The sequence below is a fragment of the Anser cygnoides genome, chromosome 3 (assembly GCF_040182565.1).
Source record: "Anser cygnoides isolate HZ-2024a breed goose chromosome 3, Taihu_goose_T2T_genome, whole genome shotgun sequence".
Taxonomy (NCBI): Eukaryota; Metazoa; Chordata; class Aves; order Anseriformes; family Anatidae; genus Anser; species Anser cygnoides.
Genome location: NC_089875.1, coordinates 72,997,659 through 73,018,997, shown reverse-complemented (window position 1 = coordinate 73,018,997; position 21,339 = coordinate 72,997,659). Strand labels below are relative to the sequence as shown.

At 44.0% G+C, this 21,339-nt stretch overlaps 2 protein-coding genes across 12 annotated transcripts in view; both read right to left on the bottom strand.

The window, feature by feature from the left end:
- Positions 1 to 394: 394 nt before the first annotated feature.
- DDO (D-aspartate oxidase) lies at positions 395 to 9,607 on the bottom strand. Of its 6 annotated transcripts, none has more exons than XM_048081122.2 (6): positions 6,169 to 9,607; positions 5,245 to 5,891; positions 3,782 to 3,985; positions 3,501 to 3,609; positions 2,775 to 2,951; positions 395 to 1,463 (listed from the first exon to the last, which is right to left on the bottom strand). In XM_048081122.2, the coding sequence occupies exons 3-6, from the start codon at positions 3,951 to 3,953 to the stop codon at positions 896 to 898; spliced, it is 1,026 nt and encodes a 341-aa protein (XP_047937079.2). In that variant the 5' UTR covers positions 3,954 to 3,985; positions 5,245 to 5,891; positions 6,169 to 9,607; the 3' UTR covers positions 395 to 895. The 6 variants fall into 6 exon arrangements, with proteins under 6 accessions (XP_047937079.2, XP_047937080.2, XP_047937082.2 ...); XM_048081123.2 differs by having other exon boundaries at positions 5,616 to 5,891; XM_048081125.2 differs by having other exon boundaries at positions 5,817 to 5,891.
- Positions 9,608 to 12,887: 3,280 nt separating this feature from the next.
- Positions 12,888 to 21,339, bottom strand: part of SLC22A16 (solute carrier family 22 member 16) — a 39,906-nt gene continuing 31,454 nt past the window's right edge. For all 6 annotated transcript variants that reach the window (XM_013175581.3, XM_048081119.2, XM_048081120.2 and 3 more), the window contains 4 exons: positions 20,256 to 20,383; positions 19,754 to 19,863; positions 19,165 to 19,264; positions 12,888 to 14,213 (listed from right to left, as the gene is read on the bottom strand). In XM_013175581.3, coding sequence (XP_013031035.3) covers positions 14,001 to 14,213; positions 19,165 to 19,264; positions 19,754 to 19,863; positions 20,256 to 20,383 — 551 coding nt within the window. In that variant the 3' untranslated portion in view covers positions 12,888 to 14,000. The remainder of the gene's footprint in view (positions 14,214 to 19,164; positions 19,265 to 19,753; positions 19,864 to 20,255; positions 20,384 to 21,339) is intronic.

The following is a 21,339-nucleotide window of genomic DNA, read 5'->3' as shown; positions in this document are numbered from 1 at the left end:
GATTCTTCTTGGCTTGTCACCGGTTTATTTATATCAGCTGTTACAAGGAAAGCTGCAAGTGCTGACGAGAAGTAGAAAAGAAATGTTTGCACTGCCAAGCCCACCCTGAAAAATTCTCTTCCTTAGGATACAGGGCACGTCAATGCTGCTGTTGGGGGGAAGAAAATATCTGAGAGCAATATCTGTGGTACATGGAACAGAAGAGTTGCAAACAAGTGTGAAAGATGATGTAGTTCACGTGAGTTCACATGAGCAACTTCCTCTCAAAGACATGTCAAGATACAACAGGTATTTAACCTGCTCTCAAAATCATGCTTGTCTGGTCGGTGTGCATGAGTGGCCTAGTAGTGTTTTCTGTAGGAGCCGACCTGGAGCACTGTAATGCAGCCCTAGGCAGGGTTTCCTTTTTATTTTAAATCTTACGGGTAATGGTAAAGTTTGTCAGCAAGGTGGCAGGAGAGAGGACAATACTAGATTAGATTTGGTACGACAGGAGAGAACTATTTTTTACTGAATCTGAACCTCGTGCATCCAATACCCTTTCCAGGCAGACGAAGAAATACTTAATTTATGTTATTTATACCATACTGAAGCAATCTGATTCCTGCTATATGAAGGATATTTACGTGTCTCGCATCCTCCTCGGTACAAAGCTAGAGGAAATCCCCAGGGCAGGAACAATAAATGGAGGAGATGGACAGCTGGACTAATACTTGGACTGACAACCATCACACCTTTCCAAGGGGGCTGCTGGAAGCCGGGTGAGATACACCGAGCATCTGCAATGGCACAAGCTGTTGATTTAGGTTTCTTCTCTCCAGCGATGGAATCAAAGCCCAGAGGAGTAGGAAATGCTACCTTAGCCTGTCATAAATGGGAAAGGAGGCTCAGGGACTCAAAGTTTGGCCCTCGAGGAGGAGCCCTGCAGGGCAGCAATGCACTCTCCCACCAGGCGGGTGGCCTCTTTGGCTGTGCCTCTGTGCACCGAAAAGCCACCCGCCCCGTGCCCGTAGCTGTGGACCACCAGGAGCTTTGCTCCTCCCCGGCTCAGGACCTCTCTCTGCAGTCTCACAGACGACCTGGACGGCCTGAGGCCCACCTTCACCCTGACATCCTGAGCTCGCTGCAGGGAGGGCTCAAGAGAGCAACATCTGTCGAAGATGTCCTTGGTAGTGCCAGGGTCAGGGGAGAGACTCCAGCTCCCCTTCTCCCTGGTTCCCCCCAGGGTTACGCTGTCTATCCCCGGGTAGACGTAAGTCGAGCCGTCCCCATCCCGGATGAAGTGTTTCACCCAAGGAGCGTGCACCTTGAGAACCTGCCCCCTGACGGGGAGCAGCTCCGGGTCCCCCCCGAGCTGGTGGGCTCCAATGCCCGTGCAGTTGACCACGACGTCGTACTCCCTGTGCAGCTCCCATAAGTCTGCAACTCTTCTGGTGTGCACCTGGACACCGTTTGCTCTCAACCTGAAAAACAAAGAAAAAAGCCAGAAGTGAGGTAGAAAGGAACCTCCTAGACCCACGTGTAATTATTATGCACGTTAAGTACGTGAGATGGCCTTTAACAGATCAAAACCAAGATGGGACAACAGGTGGGATAGAAAGTGAAGAAAACCACATGGGGCTTCTGTTTGTGACTTGACTGATTTGGCCTGATCAAAGCTATGTTTTTAACTTGTTTGGACAGGAAAAGGTCCAGCACGTTGATGAATATTACACAGCAGGGTCTGCCATACAACCCTAGATAGACAGACAGATCCTCATGGACTCAACAACTCTTTTCTGTAACGGTCCCAAGCTTTAACAGCTCAAGCAAGCTGAGGTGCAGACCCAAGGCACACCTGGTGCTCCGGGGGCAGGGGTCTGGGTGCAGCAGGATGCTGCAAGAGCTGGTAAGACCTGGGGAGGTCTCACGCAGCCGCCCTGGCTCGGCAAATTGCTGGGAGAGCCCCCGAGCACTGTCATTGGGATGCTGCCATCACGCCATAAAAAAATACACCAATAAAAACTGCTGAAAACTCCTGAGTTCAGGCAAGAGAGCAGGAAAAAATTCCTGAAGTTCATTTTTGGACCAGCAAGGTGGGCACAAAGACAATTTTCCTTGTGGATTGCCAAGAGAACGGTTTACAAATACAGCTCAGATCCCTGGGGTTTTGAGAATTAGTTACATGCATTAGCACGTTCTCATTTCTCGCCACCAGAGAGAAGAGAAAGAAAAGGAGCTCGATCATCTTATTAGACTGCGTCCTTTGAGGAATGAGAGGGCTGTAACAGGAATAAGGCGAGATGAGATATCACGTGGCAGATCCTGAATGGGTTTAACAACTTGCTTGTGCTTCAGCAGAGCTTTCCGACTCGGTGAGCGATGCAGCACGACAGAGCGTGTGTGTGGAGAGACGGCGTGGCCCCGGCGTGGCCCTGGTGGCACTGCAGCACGCCCTCACGGGCTGCCTGCTGGAGCAGAAACATTTTCTCCCACGTTGCAGCGAGATGAAAGGCGTCCAAGCAGTCAGCTCGGCTGGCAATTTGTACCGCGGCGTTGGTGCACGTCTCTCCGCTTGATCTCCGATCAGCGTGCAGCCTGTCGCCTTCTCTCAAGTGGAGACAACCGTTTGCTCATTTCAGAGGCACTCACACGGCCTAAATGCACACTCCAGCTCTCTGCACTTTCCCTAGTTAGAAACAGCCCTTCTCCAATTTTGTCCCAACCCAACAAGCTCCCCCCAGCTCCCCTGGGCCGGGGCTTTTCTCCGCGCACCCGTCCTGCACCAAACCGACCTCTTCTCCAGCCACAGCAGGTAGGGTGGGCAGTCGCACTTCAGCGTCGTGAAGGCCTGGCCGGATCTGTGCTGTGGGAACTTCTGCAGCTCTGCTGCGGACATCGGTCGAAACCCCAGGACGATGTCAGACCAGAAAGGCACCTCGTCTTTGGGAGGGGTTTTAAACACCTGCCAGCTGGAAGGACACGGAGAAAAAGCTGCAAAACTTAGCCGCTAAAGCTCTGCCTCGTCGCTGCAACCTTAGCACAAACCCGAGGATTCAGGAGTCTGTCCCCATTGACTGTGCCCTGCCTGCTCTCCAGCCCTGGGGCTGGTGGCAGTGAATTTAGGGAAATGCCCAGGAGGTGGGAGCTGCGGTCCAGGCTTCGTGAGAGAGCAGGGCTCTGTTTTTCAGACTGCCTGCCCAGCAGTTTCCCAGCAGCTGTGAATGGACAATGAAGTCCCCATGCAGTGTCTGCAAGTGGTAGACGGCAGCATGGAAATCATCCATCAAAAAAAGACATTTGAGGCAGGCCCGTCTTGAGCGGTTTCTCTACACACACCCATGCACGAACTGTGCTTGAAAATATGTCCTATCCGAGCAGCTGCAATGCAGTTTCTTGGGAATATGCTCATGAGAGCTACTCCATGGGGGGCATACTCCTGAGCGCCAGCAAGGAATGCCTCTGCCTGCTCCAGCACAAAGCACACACGTGCCAAAGGGTGCCCTTGAGGCTGCTCTTACCCAGAGACCAGGTGGATGCCAGCCTCTGACGCCTCGGCCGAGTTGCTGATGGCAAAAAGGTACGTGAAGGTCTCTTTGAACCACTGCTTCTGCACGTGGATCGGCGTGCCTGCGTGCAAACACAACCAAACGCACAGGGGAGTGAAAATGCAAAGAGGAGAAGTATGCAAGCCAGCATCGAGGAGATAGGACAGGTGGGGATGCAGGGAATGGTACTTTTCCTCCCGAAACGCTGTGCATTGCTGCACCCCGGGCACGCAGTCACACCGGTTTGCACGCACCTGGGTAGGTGTGAGGGATGAGCATCCCGGCTGCCACGTCGCCCGTCGTGTTGGGGCTGAACTGCTCCGAAAGGACGCTGAGGCGGCAGCTGGGGAAAGCCTCGGAGATGCAGAGCGCTGTGGACAGGCCGATGAGCCCCGCGCCCACCACTGCCACCTTGGGTGCTGCCATCTCCAGGGCGCAGAGCTGGCGGGGACAGGCACCTACAAGGTGAGGAGCAAGGCTGAGCATCAGCACCTGCAAGGCCCCCAAACCAAGGACTAGATGGGCCCAAAGGAGGCTGGACAAAGGCAGAGCTGATAAACCCTTCAGATTTACCTTTAATTAATTTACTAAATTAATTATTGAAGTTTTATTAAATATGAGAGTCAAGGGGCACCTGCTGGCTTGGGCATCCTGTGGTGGACTCCTGCCAAAAGTTCAGGATGCATCTAGTGGAGAATTCTCCTTTGCCTATGCCTCTCCCATTTTCCTGGATCATCTGCCAGTATTGGCTCTTGGAAATGATGCTGGGTGAGACAGACCTTTGGTCTTGCTCCTTTACAGTCCTACTCTCACCCTCCCTGCACTTCCTATGGGAGTTGCTCATCCTTGACTGCAGAAATCCAGCCTCACCGACTGCTCTCTGAGAACCTCTTCTGGAAAACGGTGCCTGCAGTTGTAAGGGAGGGGCTGATTTCACATTTTCCTGTGGCTTTCAGCACCTTTGATGCAAGTTTAGGCAAGAAAACTGCGGGATCACATCTATTTTCAAGATTCTTGCTCATAACACTTCACGGCTTCTCACTTCCCCCTGTGGTTTTACTGCTTAAGGTTTGATATTCCTGCTGCGTGGGAAGGGAGGGGGCCAGCACTGCTGCCCATCATCACATTCCTCCTGCACCGCAGCCCAGCGGTGTTACGACCCCTCTTCCTCTTCTTCGGGCAATGCTTAAGTCTCTCCCTGTTAATCATTACATCTCCTTTCACGAGCCAACCATGAAAGTGCCCACGCAGCAGGGAGAGAGGGCACAACGCGGGGGTGAAGATGAACCCTGAACCAGCACCGCTGACCCCCCCGAACCCAAGCTGAAGGAATTCAGCTCTGACCACCAGCTGCACCCCTCAGCCCTGCCAGCGCCCCAAAGCTGACAGCCTTGCAGCCTCAGCCTCCTGCAACAGGGATCCCATTTGGCAGAGCATCAATGGTTTCTGTTCCCTAGCATAGTCACCAGAATGTTTTGTACCGGTAATTGTTATTAAAAAAGGAAAAAATTGAAGAAAAGAACCAGAAATGAGGGGATTTTTAATAATGCTGATGTTCCCGGCCTCCCAGCAGCCCACGGTCAAGCACAGTCACTCCTTCGGCCGCCCCCCGGAGCACGTGTGATGGGTGCACCTTGCATCTGCCGGAGGCCTGCTCTCGGTTGCCCGTCCCCGTGCAACCCTTGGACCACGCTGGGGCTTGGGTTTCCCAACTGACCTCTCCGTGGCCGGGGGAGAAAGGGGAGCTGCAGCTCAGCGGCGGTTCGGGTTTCACCGCAAATCTTCCCAGTTCAGGTGGGATTTTCGCAGGCGGTTTGCTGGCAGTCAGTCCCAGTGCTGCAAAATACAGCAGGAGGGCGAGCAGGAGGGCGCTGCTGGAGCCTGCAGGAGCCCGGCCCCAACGGGCACCTGTCAAGCCGTGGTTCCAGCACTCACTGACTGCTGCAAGACCCGAGCACAGCAGGCTTTAACGTGCTAACGTGCCAAAAATTAACCGAGTGCAAAGCAGAGGCTAAAGGCCGCCCCGCTCCTATCGGCAAGGACAGCCGGGGCTGTACAGAGCTCCTGAGGCCGCAGCGGTCTGGGTACCTGGGAGGGCTCCCGAGGACAGGCTATTTCGGTCTGACGCGGCAGCTGGCGCTAAGCTGGCACTTCTCAGAGCCGTTTGCGCCGAGGGTTTTGCAAGAATAAGTGTTAAAAAGGCAAACCAGTTGCAGTGACTGCTGGCGCTGGCAGGGCTGAGAGAAAGCTGCTGCCCCTTCCGTCCTCCTCGGTGGGCAGCCTCCGTACCTGGCGCTGGCCGACGTGCCAGCCCGAGCGTGGCCCCACACACACGTGAGCCGTTCAAGAAGCACGACTGAACTGCTGAGCAGAAAATGAACGAAGGGGGAACTAAGGAAACCCGAAATGGTTACGCTTGCAGTCCCGCGATTGTTTTTAACCCCACTCCCCCCCCCAATCCAAGTGCTGAAGCATTCCCTTAAGCCCCTCAGGCCCACGGTGCCCCAGAGGCAGGCTGGCTGTGCCCGCCGTGGGCTGAGCAGGCTGCTCGCTCCCTCCCTTTCCCTGCAGAGCAGGCTTCTTTCCTTACACACTACCCAGCTGACAAAGCCCAAATCCCAGAGAAACGAGAGGGAAATACCTGGAGTGGAGAGGCCGGGCTGGCTGTGAGAGCTGCCCCGGCCCTGCCGCTGCTGGCGGAGCTGCGTGCGCCTGGCCCAGCGTTGGCTCCCGTCCCGGGCAGCCGCCGAGCTCTGCTCTTGTCCCAGAGAGGAGGCTCCATGGGCCCCCCTGTCCTGTTTTAACCCCTTTACGAGCAGTTAGCTGCATAGTAGGTGCTTCTAATATTGCCCTGAGGTTGCTGTAACACTCAGGAGATGATTGCAGCAGCCCAGGAGGCGATAACACGCAGGGCAATGACAGCCGTCAGGGTGGGTGAATAAACGAGTCCCTGCAGAGCCACAGGGGCCCGGCCAACACGGCCAGCCAGGGCTGTTGGTGTTAACATCGTCATCAGAAAAACGCAGCTTTGCCAGAAACGGAACTGTCTGCAGGATCAGGGGTATCCTGATAACATTGTACAGCACTATGTCTGAGCTCCGGGGCATGTGGCACTGGCGTGGTGGCACTTTGGCTGATAAAGTGCCATTTGGAGATGGCTCCCCTCTGGCCTTCTGCAACAGCGTTTGCCATGAATCCTCCAAGCAGAAGCCTTGTCCTCATAGCCACCTACTTCCAGATTGCTCAGCCCCCTGAGGGTATCAGGGCACCCACAGCAGTGGGGCAAACAGCGCACAGGCTGCGTGCATGGTGCCCGACCTTACCTCCCAGTCAAGCTGCTCTTAAACAGTAAGGCTAACGACATGGCATAATACGCGTACATAATCACCAGCCTTTATAGATGCGTTTTTCTTCCTTCAGTGGTGAAAGGAACAGGGAGTAATTTTGTGAAAATTATAGTACAGCTTGATTTTTTCTGAAAGTTTTTAGAATGTAAAAAACGGAGTTGTGTAAGACAGGGAATGGGGCAGAGGAATGGAGAAGGTTTGCTTGTTTAGAAATGAAAATGTTGATGGCTTGATGTATCTATCACAAAACATACACTATTTTGAGTCACTGATGGGTATGTACAGTTTTGGAGAGGAGCCTTTCAGATGTGGAAATCTCTCCCCCTTCAAATATCAACAGAGGTCGCAGTGCCAGCTAAGATTAAAATTGCCCGTGATTTTTCATCCTGAGATCCTACCTCTAGTTGCTTATAACTTTGCCAAACTTAAAGGATTTGATGGAAATTTTCTGTATCAGATGTTTACGCACGGCTGAATGTTTCAGGGAATTCCCAGTGGGCCTTCTCCTGAGAATGAGATTCAGAAAATACATGCTGGTTTGTGACACCGACTCTTGCAGTAATCTCATTAAATAACTCTCTTTCTTCCATGTGCTAAAGTATTTTGGAAGGATGATCACACCATGCTTTGCTAAAGTGCCCATAAGTAATGCACACCATATTTTAGGGTGCAGGAGGAGCTCTGTCTTCTCTTTCTCTGTAATCTGAATGTGTGACTTCCCACCACAAAAGTTTGTTTATCCCTGCAGGGCTTTAGTGCTGTTATTTTTCTTACCCCTGCTCTTCACTGATACGAGCAGCACGATACAGAACATCTTTGCTCTAACTCCCAGAGCCCTGGCTCACCAAAAATTAGCCACTCTGTGCTGAGGCCTTCAAGATATGAGAAGTTTTTGCTACTGATGTTGTTCCTTTCTCATGAAAGGTGGGAAAACTCAGAAGAAGGGTCAGGTCCTTGCCCACGTAATAGCCCAACTGCCTAAGTCTCCCTGGATGTTTGTGTATATACTCTGTGCATTGCACGAAATGTGTGTTTTTCAGCCAACAAAAAATTGTCAAATAGTATTCCAGGTGCAGCATTCACTACAAATTCTGTGACAGTGGCTGTTACTCCCTTTGGTGAGTGCAGCTCGTGATTTGGTCACTCAGGAGGAGGGGGCCACGCTTCCAGGATCAAACAAGCACAACCCTGGACATACCTGGAGCTGTTTCCGAACAACTGGCTGTGGTATCTCAGAGCACCGTTGGCCCAGCTCCAGCAATGCTCAAGAAATGTTGCCCTTTGTTTAACTTAGAAATCCCTTGGCTTTGTGTGTGCTCTTGAAAACAGCAGCAATGATAAACAGAACTGACCTCTGTGAACACAGCAGTGCTAACCTGTTTCTGATCTTATCAATGGTATGGATCCCTTCGCTACCACTTCTTTAACCGGTTCAAAGATCAAGTCAGCGTTGATGTCCATGGCAAGTTAGCCTTTCAGCACAGAGGCTACGCTGCTCCTCATTTTACTGCTTCCACATGCTATTTACTCACTCCTAATATTTACTCAATATGAGAAAGACACCAGCAATACTGACTTATCTGTTGAAAAACTTTGTGAAAATATTGCTCAAAGATCATCCATTTATCCCTGGTTCTTTTGCTATATCCATGATCACCTCAGTAAAAACTGCATTTCATTTTCATCAGCGGCAACGAGACCACGGAGACAATCTTCTTAAGAATTGCCCCTTGGTGTTCGTTTTTCCTACTCCTGTGCAAGCCAGCTCTATCCCCACGAGACACATTAGGAGGCAACATGAATAACGAGATGCCTGTGAGCACTGGGTCCTACCCACAGGGCCTGCAACCAGCACCCGAGCAGTATCCGAGCCTGGGTCAGACAGGAATGCAGAAGGAGAGGTATCTGTCACTAGGTGGGGAAGTGATTCCTCGCTGCTTCTGGTTATTCATAAACCTAGGCTAGTAATTTATTTGAAAGAGCTGTTTTTGTGTCCAAACCTCTTTGCAATCAGCTTAATACATCAGATATAACAAGAAAAGGATACTTCCTCATTTTTAGGCTTGATTTTTCTCAGCATCATTAAACTCAGTGCTCTTGCAGTCAGTATCAGAGATTATTCAGATGTCTCATCTTTAGCAAATATTTGAACAGGCTTTCAGTGAGCTGTTCTTACTGTTTTTCCTCATCTCCTGCATAGCATTTCTCTTAACAGAATCACTCACTATGGTTACCTTCAGGGAAGAACCTAAATCACCTGGCAGGGACATACAATGCCATCGAAAGTATGAATGATGAAGCCAAGTGACGGGTGTAACTTGATCAGAATAAATAAGATTAATAAAATCTTGGCGCAAATTGCACTAATTTGAGAGTTAAGAGAACCGGAAAATAAATAAGACTCCTGAGAAGGGCTAAAAGGACAAATCACAAAGAGTAGGGCTATAGATGGCTGCAATTCTCATTTTCTGTATGCTGTCTGTCCACTCCGGTTCCTGCATGAAGAACTTGCACTTAGTTTTCACATCAACTGAACACCAGGTGGATATCAGTTGTATTGTTTTGTCATTTCTACAACATCTGCAGCTCTTTTTGTCGCTACTGAATTTGTCCTAGAGACTACTGCCCCAGCCAGCTTATACAAATACTGGCAAAAAAAGAATCACACGTGTTTTGCTGCAGCAGGGATCTCCATGAAACACCAGAGCACCAGCCCAGCTCCTGCCAGGAGTGTGCACCAAATGGAGAGCTGGTGAGTGTCGGAAGTTGATCAAATTATATAAGGGTGTAAAGATTAAATACTGTGTTTGTGTTTATTATTGCATGTAACTGCAGATAATAAATACACACTTAAAAAATCATTAGTCACGTATATTGTATTAAATCCACATATTCTGGGCAAATAACTCTTTCCCAAGAATACATACTTCTCCCGTGTTTCCAAAATGCACACTTCATCTGGCACACAATCTGGTACAAAATGGCTAGGTTACCAGCACACAGATGTGCTCTAATTCTTCTTCACAAGAGGTGAAGCAATGCAGATACAGCTTTGATTGTATTTCCCTTGATATCAAAAAACTTATTTTGTCTACACTCACCATTTTCTTCTTAATCTTTGAACTTAATTTATCTACTACAAATCTGTTGTGGGATTCAGGCAAGCATCTTTAAGATATGCTTGTGCAAGTGTATAGGATGAATCCAGACTCTCCTTTTAGCAGCCCCAAATGCCGTTCTGGCATCATGCCTCCAGAGTACATGCGACCTTGCATTTTATAAGCCCTTGTGAAAGGCACACGCAAAGGCCTTGTATGTTGCTCAGCCGCCTGCTATGGAGGCTTGCTGAGTGACTGCACGTAAGGAGTTGGTAAAAATAAATTGTGAGAGATGCAGGAGAATGCCAGTGAGACCTCCACCCCTTTTCACCCAGAGCGGGGGTGCCAGACTGTCCTGGGTTTTGTTACACAAAGCCCCTCAGCCCCCAGGCAGGGTTCGCTCCCTTGTTCAGACACTCGGCACCACCCAAAGCGTTCAACACAGAGTGCACACAGTCTGCAGAGCTTTTTTTTCTACATGGTTAAAATTTTCATAAATTGAAAATCACGTCAGCTATTAAAGTAGAAAATGAATCTTTTCACATAGTTTTAAAATACAGATTCAAAATAGCAAAAACATTTACTTAATCATTTCCCTTAGTTATCATTAAATTAATGATAATTGCTCTTATTCCTATTTTTAACTCAGAAAGTATGTCCCTAAAAAATTGCAAAACTGTTTAATAAAATATTATATCAGTTTCAGGATAAAACACATTATTATTGTGCAATAACGACCAGCAATTAAGACAGATAAGAATTCTAATCCAATATCTCATAAAACCATTACAAATCTCCAGAGCCATTGACCAGCACAATAAATTTGCACTAAGATAGAGATGACAAATATAAACATAAAAGAACTGAAGGACTCAGATAAAAAAAAATATATATGAAAAGAAATTCTTTTCATGAGCCATGAGAAGAAAATATGCCCCAAAGGAACTTAGAAGCATTTGTTCTCAAACCCAGTGCTCTCCTTTGAGAGGATTTAGATCATCTGTGAATATTTAAGAGAAATAAATCAACTCACTCTGTCTATGCTACATTTATAATGTATGACTAGTGTTAAACATATTCTTCTCCACGTGGAAAAAAGCAAGCAAACAGAAATTCTACTGGTATATATACACAAATGCTATTTCCTTTCTTACAGTAATATGCTTCCTCAACTGAAAGAAAAGGATGCCCCAGAGCATCCTCAAAGCTAGTCATGCATAAAGTCACAAAAAGTGTACCAGTAGAACGATTAACACTTTATTTCCAGGGGAAATATATATAGTATCATTGGGCTAGGGAAATTCAGGTCTCACTTAATCAAAGATCAAATGCCAACTGACTTCAGTGACAGTACGACCTGGCTTTAAGGGTTAAAAACTATCAAGCTGCACTGTGTTTTAGAGTCATAATTAAAATCATAGCCTGTAAGGATTACTCAGTGTCATCACACATTTAAGACTTTTCCTTTTTCTTATTTTCTCTACCTCACACGTACCAATTACAGATGACCTGGTCCTGAATCCCTCAGGTCACACGAACGTGTAACTGTACTTAGCAGTGTAACCCCCAGATCAGTTATTCTGCAGGCAGCAAAGCAGACAGGCTAGTTATTCTTTAGTACCTTGTTAAAATACACTGTACCGTCCCCAGTACTGCAGACTGAGGAGTTTAAGATAGGACCATGTATGAAAAAAAGAGGATCATGTGAAAGAACCCCAAAATAATGAGATTGCTTGGAGCTCTGTGACGGGGTCAGCGGTTGTAATGTCAGACAGTATCAGTTTCATTCCCTGTTAGGGCTATTGCATGACATTCTTTGGTGTGGTTAAGCCCTTGTTTAAGGCAGGGTTTGGCAACAGATCTTGCAGATAAGGACATTTGTTCTGCTCTGGGAACCGGGGCGGGGGGATCTGGAAGCAGTGGAAGAGTACTGGGTCTGCTCCTCGGCAAAACAGAAAGCCACAGCGTGTGAGTAATCCTATCTGTAGTCATCAAAGTATGTTTTCAAGTGCTCCTCTGAATAATGATGGGATTACTCACATGGGTAAGGTTAAGCGCATACTTTTGCTGAGCAAAATATATCTGGACAGAAGCCAGTCTATGCAGTTCTCTTCTGAAGTTTTCTCTGCAGATACTGGGACACTCACATAACTGAAGGGAGAGTAAACACCCCTTTCTGCTTCACTTATCACCCAGAAACACCCTAAACTTAAACTGCCTGACTTTCGCTGGGCTTCAAAGCACGGCAGTCCTCATATAGTATATGATCAAATCCTAAGTCCAGTACCAAAAATGCTACTTCCACTCGAGGACAGTGCAGTGAAGAAAAAAATATTTTACAAGGGGATATAAATCATTATTTTGGTTTCAGAAGTCACTAAAACTAATATGCCTATGCAGATACAATAGAAAAACTACAGCATATAGAATATTTATGTACAGTAATTTAGGTGTCTGATTTTAGGGTACATGTCAAAGAAATAAACATGGGAAGATTTGTTTTGATGAGATCGTGCCAGCTAGCACGTGAGTAGGTGCCTAAGATGAGAAGAATTCTGTTTTCAAACCAGGGGTGGCAGGGCTCACACAATCCCAGCTGTCTGAACCCCGATGTGCAGAAGCTTCCCGTGCCACCCCCCCCTCAGGCAAGGGTGGCCAAGAGGATACAGACTCACAAGCAAAGAATAAACTCCCAGGTCTGGAGGTAAACCGAAAAAAGGAAAGCTGGGACAGAAAGCCATAAAACTACCAGCCAGAATGATGCTTTCCTATCTATCAGTTTTCTGTGGTCCACAGTCACGAGGCATGATCGCTGCACCAGCAAGTGAGTGCTGACACACACACGAGGTGTAACAACAGTGGGACATCTACAGACACTTGGCTGAAAACTGCCAGAGGCTGGTAACTCGGTGTCCTCAAGCTACCGTTTTTTAATTTATATTTTCACAACTGATTTTGTGTAGTGTAAGTTAAAAATGGAGCTACAGACTCCATGTAAGTCTATGTAGTCCAATACAAATAGTGTGCAGATACCATGTCTACTAATCTTTCATCAATAATTAAGTCCAGCCCTGTGCAGAGAGCCTGAATAAGGCCCATGTGCCACTTGCTCTGTTCCACTGAGGACTAAGAAGGGCTAAGCCTTGATGGAGGCGTGTGGCAAAGTTGCTGGTGTTGCTCTTAAACCTTAGGAAGAATCTGATGCTAGACCTGAGCTGAACTAAGCAAGAAGGGGTGCACTGAAATAACCGTCTGGAATGAATAAGACTTTCCAAGGCATCAGGCATTTTAGTTTTACCTAAACTAAAAAGAATTTACTCAGACAGCAATAAAACCAGTGATTTTTTTTTTTCTAAGCCTAATAAAAATACATTTGCCATTCAACAGAATGAATAGTACACAAACTATTTGCACATTTTGCAAACTTAATATTATTTTTTCAGTCAGAAGCTGTGCCACAGAATACTTCTCTTTGTTAGAAATGGCAGCTTTTCTAGTAGCAAATTTGAAAAAAAAAAAGAACAAATTAGTTTAACTTTGAGTTTAGTATGACGATGCAATATTAAGGCTTCTCTCTTGGATTATAACTGTGTGTTTGAGTTCACTGTGTTTTGAAGTCTCAAGCCTGTAACTGTCAACTGCAAAAGGACAAGAGTGGACAAGGCACGCTGTGGTGGGCTTACACGTGTAACTGCAGAAAATGTGAAGCAAGGGATTGGCCTGTTTTTTTTACATATGGACAATCAGGTGGGTTCCAAAATTTAGAGTAATCATTCCAACTGGTCACAGCAAGTCAGATAGGTTTCCTAAGCGCCAGGTAAGTTTGAGAAGTGATCTAGAAATCTCATCAAATTTTCTGCAGCACCTCAGTCACGTAGAAAAGGTTTCATATATTTGCTCTACTGAAAAAGCAAGACTGGTTACAAATTAAAAGGCACAGATACTATAGAACAGTCACGTTTCTTGAATAAAATGATCTTACAAGTTATTTAACTGTTAAAATTGGGAACAGCCATTTTGTTCTTGCTTTATTTCTCAGTGCTGACTGTTTCTGGACCATGCATCTCTATCTTTTCTAATGCTGCACCACTCTGTGCTGGAGGAGTCTTTTCTGAACAGCTTTTCTCGTTTCTTCCTATTTCTGTAGCTTCCTCCAAAGTATTAGTCAACGGTTTTCCAAGTGTTTCTGGTAGCATTATTGTTAATATTCCACTCAGCAGAGCCATGATTCCAACGAGTAACTAGAAGAAACAAAAAGTAGTTGTAAGGGTAGAAAAGTCTTTCAAGTTATGCACATCTTTGCTTTCGCTTGAGAGTACACAATATAAAACTCAGGGAACAGTAATGTAAAGATCATAAGTCTAAATGCTGACTGTATACTGTATAGAATACAGTATACAGTGAAATATAGAATATAGTATACAGTGAAAATACTTTTTTTGCTGTTGTTTTGCAAATTAAAGATATGCAGCAGAATTAACAAAGAGAAAGTGAAGTATTTTGTTCCATAAGGGATCAATACAGTGCAAGGAGGAATAATTCTGTTTGAGAAAAGAGAATACGTATATTTTCATTTGGTATTTCTACTACCAGGTATGTATTTACTAATGGATTCTAGGGTTGCATACATTTATCTTTACATGCACGTTCACAGATAAATCCCTGAAATATCCCTGCCACCTGCAACGTCAATTCTTACTCTAGCTCCTGAACTTCTCCCCCTGTAATTGCGCACCCACTCCTCCTGTGCGCAGCCAGGCCAGAATTTCTCAGTACAGATTGGAGCTACAGAAGCGTACATCCCTGTTCAGGAGAAAACTTCAGCAGATAATGTAGCTCTCAACAGGAATAATTTGCTGAATTGTCATCAAAGATCTGATAGGGGTGCACAGCACACACTGGCATGTGTGCTGTGGCTACCTCTTGGATTTGTCCATGGTGTACACGCTACCTCAATGACAGCACGCTTCAGCGTGATGGAGAAAGGACCAGGATCATGTGGGGCAGATGCAGAAGCGTGCACATGCTCCAGGACTATCTCTTCTTTCCTTGCATTTCTGTGCTTTGTTCAGTGAGAACAATTTTCACTTTCCTCCTTTGAAGTACAGAACAGGCATTAAAACCCTGACATTCTTCCAATCTTAGATGATAAATGATCCAAATCTCTCTTGATTCAAATGCTTCCACACAATACATCATGCCTGGCCTCAGTGTTTTTCCATTTCATGACTGTGTACTTTGATACTGTATTATCTTCATCTTGCCTTATGCTAATTCTCAGGTCTGTCCTGTTTGTTTGATACTCGCCTTACAAGTGTGAGAGGGGACATTTGGAATTACTGTGCCTATGTCCCTCACACAGTGCCTGAACCAGCCAGCTACCATCTGCATCTAAGGGAGACTTTCTCCTCAGGTCAGAAAGCAGCTTTAAAATTGGAGTTCTCCATTGTGACCTTGAACAGAGCTGTCTTCATGCAAATGCACCGTCCTGGTTTTCCTTCCCCCCTGAGTTAAGAGGACAGCTTGTCTCAAGCAAGCTTTTGAGAAGCAGAATTCACACTGTTGCATACACTCTTTCTGCAAAATACCGTTGAATACTACAAGTGACAGAGAGAAAATAAAACGCTTATTCCCTTACCATGAGAAATTACAAAAAATCCTAACAGTAATAGGACCAGAGGAAATGGTACCAAGTGACAAAGAGAAGGAAATCCCTGCAGACTGGAGACATATATACATGGCAGGAGTGATATTTATAAACATAGGTCAAACCTCTCATACCATAGAGTCTCACCTCTGAGTGACAGAACTCTACTGTTAAGATTTATCTTCTGCCATGGTAAGAAAGGATGAATTGCAACGTGTCAGCTATTCCACACTAACCTCCCTTATGTACTTCCTTTAGGCTGTCATGAGATTATAACTGAGAATATTGAGGGATATTAAGGACATTGAAACTTAACCATTACTAATTTATTTGGATACCCGTATATTTTGAGTGTATGAGAACGGGGTCATTACTGACACCCGACAGAGCAAGGTTAAAGCAACACTCTGTGCTTTGAGTATGTGTCTTCTCTGTTCCAGTTAGCTTTTCAGACACTTTGCATTCTTCTCATGTTTCCCTTCCTCATGAAACTACTTCTTTTTCCCCTGCGAACTCCCACTGTCCTGGATGCCTGCACACTACCTTTCCTGCCTTTTAATCTCAACTCTATTCTTTTCTGTATTCCACCACCATATGTTAAGCTGTTTTTTTTTTTCCATTGTGAAAGCTGCTGCACACACTTATTCCCTGTGTTTCTCTTCTCCCTGGCTTCATAAAGCATTTTTCAACACTTCCTATGAAAGACAGAATATGAAACAATTAAGTCACAGTTTGTTAATGAATGGACTTTTCAAGCACCATTTACTTTTTTTTTAGGAGCAGTATCCAAACTTATCCATGCAGTTACATTCAGTTAAGTAGCAGACTTTAGATCTTTAGCAGACTTGGCATCCTTCTTCACAAGGCATTGGACAGAATTTAGCCCTTTGTTTGTTCATAACAAGTGTGTATCTTACGTATGTGTGTAATATTTTCCATATATAATTCAGCATCAGAAAATGTTTTTCTGATATAGCTAAGGAGTTAAATGTGTATGGATTGAAGTGTACTATTGTGCAAAATATTCATCGAAGTTTATGTGACAGCTATACCTATTTAATTCATTGCTTTTTTCAGGGTCTTAATTTGAAATCTGACTTTCTGCTTTGTCAAGCTCCTAGATTATTCCCAACACTTCAGCGTAGTCAGCAGCTTCTAACAACTATCATGAGTAACTTCAAAAAAGATCTGCCACTATTTTTCATGTCTTCCACCCTGCCTGGAGCAACAATTTTAATTTCACACTGGTGTAAGGCCAGAACTTAATACACTTGGACTAGAGAGAGAGATAATTTGCATTAAATATTCCTACAAAATAACACTTTTACTTCTGAGAAAAAATTATTTTTCTAGTCTGCCAATCAAGTATATTTATATCCACCACATCTGATTGCTCAGGACCAATCTAAAAACGTGATCTTATTTACAAAATCCCTACTTCAACAACAACAAAAAAATGTTAAGTTTTGTCCTGAAAACCTCTCATATTAGACGTAGGCTTTGCATTCATGTAGCTTTACTGACCACAGGGGAGTTATTTTTTATTTTCACTTTATGTTCTGAACAGCCAATAAACACAAAGTTTATACATAGAGCAATTGCCTTTGTGTAAGTTTTCTAGAAAGCTGTCACATGAAAAACATATTTAGCAAGTATTCAAGATTTATGGGCATTCAGATGAGATGCTTGCATTACTCACAGGTGGCTCAACTGTACGTGAGGCAGGCTGTCAAACAAATAGTAGTATTAACTGCTCGACAGCGTGTGGTGTATACAATAGGTCAACGTGATGCAGATCAGTTTACTCAGAAATGTAATCCATTTCATTTCACTTTCAGTCCAAAACACTTATGTTACCTGAGACTTGGCAAGCGGTGCTCCAACCTAAGACAAGCCTATTTAATAAACTGACAAATGTTTTATAGTAGGAGCTAATAATGAAAATATATTCACAGTTAACTACTACACAGTTCTACAAATACTATGGACAGTTTTTGTACACTGAGAGTTGCTCATAGCTGAAATAATTCCTCTGTTTATACTGCCATTTGCACTGTTCTCCGGCATGTTTGAACATTCATCATCTGTGGTTTGACTGCAGCTCTTCTGCACAGATAAAGCTTATCTCAGCTAGTAAAGGAAAAACACTGACTAGAGAAAGAGAATGTTCTCCCATGGCTGCTCTGTTGTGCAAATGTTGTTTTCTGTGTCTTTTCTGGGATGATATCTTGGCTAGTATGGAGTCATTATTAAGAAAGAAAACAGTTTTTAGGAGCTTGAGGGAATAAATAAGTTTGTGGTCTGCTTCATCTTCATAATTTTCATCCAAAGCAACTGAAAGTAATTAATTTAAATAACAAAACAAGTTCCTAAGAATTCTCTCAGACTGATCTCTAGCATCTATAATTTAAGATTTTATAGTTGCAAAATCAAAAGAACACAATGCCATTTTTTCAGGAAATTCCAATGTGGTAGACAAAATTAGCGTAAGAATCTAGGCCAAAGTCAGATTCCATTACATTTTCACCTTCTGACACGTATAATCTATATATAACGTTGGTGTGCTAGTCACAGTGAATTCTAAGGGGTTTTGAAAGAACTCAGACTATTTTTAAACCATTAATAAGCTCTTCTCCACTTTGATCTTTAATGTAAACTTTGTAATTATTTGTATTTTTGTATATATGGGCATAAATTATCCTTCAGGAAAAAAAAAAGTGATTGAATAGCTGCAAGATTTCTAAGCAGCAAATGCCTCACAACAGGATTGTAATGAAGAAATACAATTCATTAGTGAGCAGGAATATTATATTATATCTGTGAGAAGGAAAAATATTTTGTCCAAAATGGATTTGAAGCTACATAATGCAGAAGAAATGCCCAAGATCCATGAAGGAACGGTCCCACCTGTCTTTTCCTGGGGCAATTGGAGATAAGGATTCAATAGTAATATGACCTGGAAGTCATCTACATTAGGGTGTGCTTAATGAATCCAAGGTTCTTTTCTTTGCCAAAGTCACCATGAATTTCATTAACATACCATTTGTCTCTTTTTCCATCTCATGTATTGTTTTCTTTGGTTCATGTAAATGAAAAATGCAAAAAAGGAGCTATGGGACAGATTTGAAGACCAAGCAGAGTAATTCTTGATCTTTTGGAAAGCTGCTCCAAAAGTGAAGTATCCCAGGGAAGCCAGGGAAAAGATTAAAGAAGAATATTAAGAAAAGATAGCCACCATAGTGAATTCCTTTGAAAAAGGGTAAGAGTAAGTTATGAGCACAGTCAAGAACTGCTAGGCCTGCAGAGTAAAAATATGTTTGTGCATCCTAGCAACTTTTCAGATTTCAGTGATTCAAAGTCTCCCTCTTGCTTTAGCTGCATTTTTAACAATAGGAAGTTACTAAACTTTGAGACCTAAAATTTAGAGTAAGAATGGTTCATTCAATTTCAAAAGAAAAGTTCAGCCTCTTGTCCCGAAAAAAAAAAAAAGTTACATACATACTTTTTCAAAATGAGAAACATTTGCCATTGAAATAAATACTTACAAGTGGCATGAAAATCCAAACACTTCTCAAATACACACAGAAAGGAGCAACCACACTGCCTACACGGCACATCATGCTCCCGCTTCCAACAGCAAGTGATCTACACAAGAAACAAATATTTGTTAAGAATTCTGGCAGATACAGCAAAAAATTAGAAATGCATAGACACTTATCACATCAGTAGGATAATATGAAATTATACTAGGAAGCTATTGCTATGCCAATGTAAATTTAGGTCGTTTGTAGTGAAATTCAGCTACTTCTATAATGAAGATTAAAAATACAATCAGCATTCAGCATAGACTATGAGATGAATGAGAACTTTTAAGAAAGGTATAACTAATATATAAGAAAATACAGAGTATTCTCTTTCCTCAGTGAAACCAATCAATGCACGTGGAAATGAAAAAATAAAAATTTACTGTACAGCCAAATATTAGACAACTCTGAAGCAGCAGAGGGACTCATCCTATCCTGTCTTTTGGACCACTGCCGTTAGTGTCAAGAGCTGCTGGATATGGCCCAAGACTGTAAAAAATTGAAATAACAACAAAACAATGAAAAATACCTGCCTGGCAAAAATTCTTACCTTACAATTGTTGGGTACAGTTCTGCCGTGTAGAGGTATATAAGGCCAAATGCCACACCTATTGAAAATTTTCCAGCCATATTTGCCAAGATAATTAATACATTAAAATCCTATTGAAAGAGATCACAAATAAATAAATAACCAGAAAACATCATTGTTCCAAATGTGAATTAAATCCTTCAAAAGATGTGACTCTTCTTTAAACATAAAGCAATATTTATTGCTTGCTTTTTTAAAAATTGGTTTCAAAAAGTAATTCATGTCCATAAAACTTTACCAGTCCTGGTTCACTGAAGCCCTAGGAACATTTTACATCTGACTCCAGCAACGACAGCGTGAAGTCTGTCTGAAAATACAGAAATCTATCCTTGACTGGCAGCTGCATTTTAAAAAAAGCCTTTAATCAGCCATATCATTTAGAAAGAGCAGCTGCATCTACAGACTTAGGGTTCTATAAAATTAATGTCTACTATAGGAACACTTTCAACAGTATGTGACTAACCTGAGGTATGAACATAATTAAAACACAGATCAGTGCACTTAAAATAAGGAACGGAATGAGTGTGTTTCTCCTTCCCAGTTTGTCCATCCCAATGCAAGCAATGATATAGCAAGGCAACTCCACAGCACCTGTCAGTATGAAATTATTTGGGTTTAAATCACGATTACACATGTTCATTTTATATTCCCCATTCTTTATGGGGATTCATTTAATCTAGGAAGTTAGCTTGACCTTACACATCATGAGTACGTCAAATCTAGAGGTAATCAATGTGTTGGGCAGTTCATTTGGTCACAGAAATGGCCACAAGCATCAGAAAACATGGCCTAGGATATGGTAGTGGGGGGTGAAGAAGGACAAGTGGAGCAGATTTTACAGCACAGAGAAGCTCCAGGTCTCTTTGGGGTGGAAAATTACAGAAAACAGCAAGGCTCTCTTTGCAGAGAAGGCAGCTGCTTACAATATCCCACGTGTGCGCAGATTTTGTCTTCCTTATGTCTCGTTCTGTGGAAAAATTTCTGCAGCCATAAGGGAGTGGCATTTGGTGAGAACTGTTCACAAATGCTGTTTAAGCATGGTTTGCTCCTAGATAAATTATACTGAGCCTAAGTCCGTCTGGACATGTTTTAAACCAACTTGCTCATGAAGAATGCTCCTATGTCTGGTGTAATGACAGGGAAGAATATAAGAACAAATATGCTGCATTCCTCTACTGAGCACATGTTCTGTGTTGATGCACCTATAATACTGGGAAACAATCTTTGAGGTTTGTATTGGTAAAAGAAGAGGCAGCTAGTCACTGTATGCCAGTCTGCCAAAATATTTTTGGAAGAGGTGGGTACAGTGATCTATGCACTGCATTCCATCGTAACAGTTTAGTTATCCACTCATCCACTCTTCTCCACACCAGACTACCAATATACTATAAAACATGACAACCCAAACTGAACTCATGAGAGTCCCAGTCCTCCTGCGTGCTGATGTACCTGGACAGCCACATGCACTTCACTGAGAGCACTGGATCGCATAAAACAAAGCACATGATTTAATCCTCTGCTGACTCAGAGCTATGTGCCCTATTTGG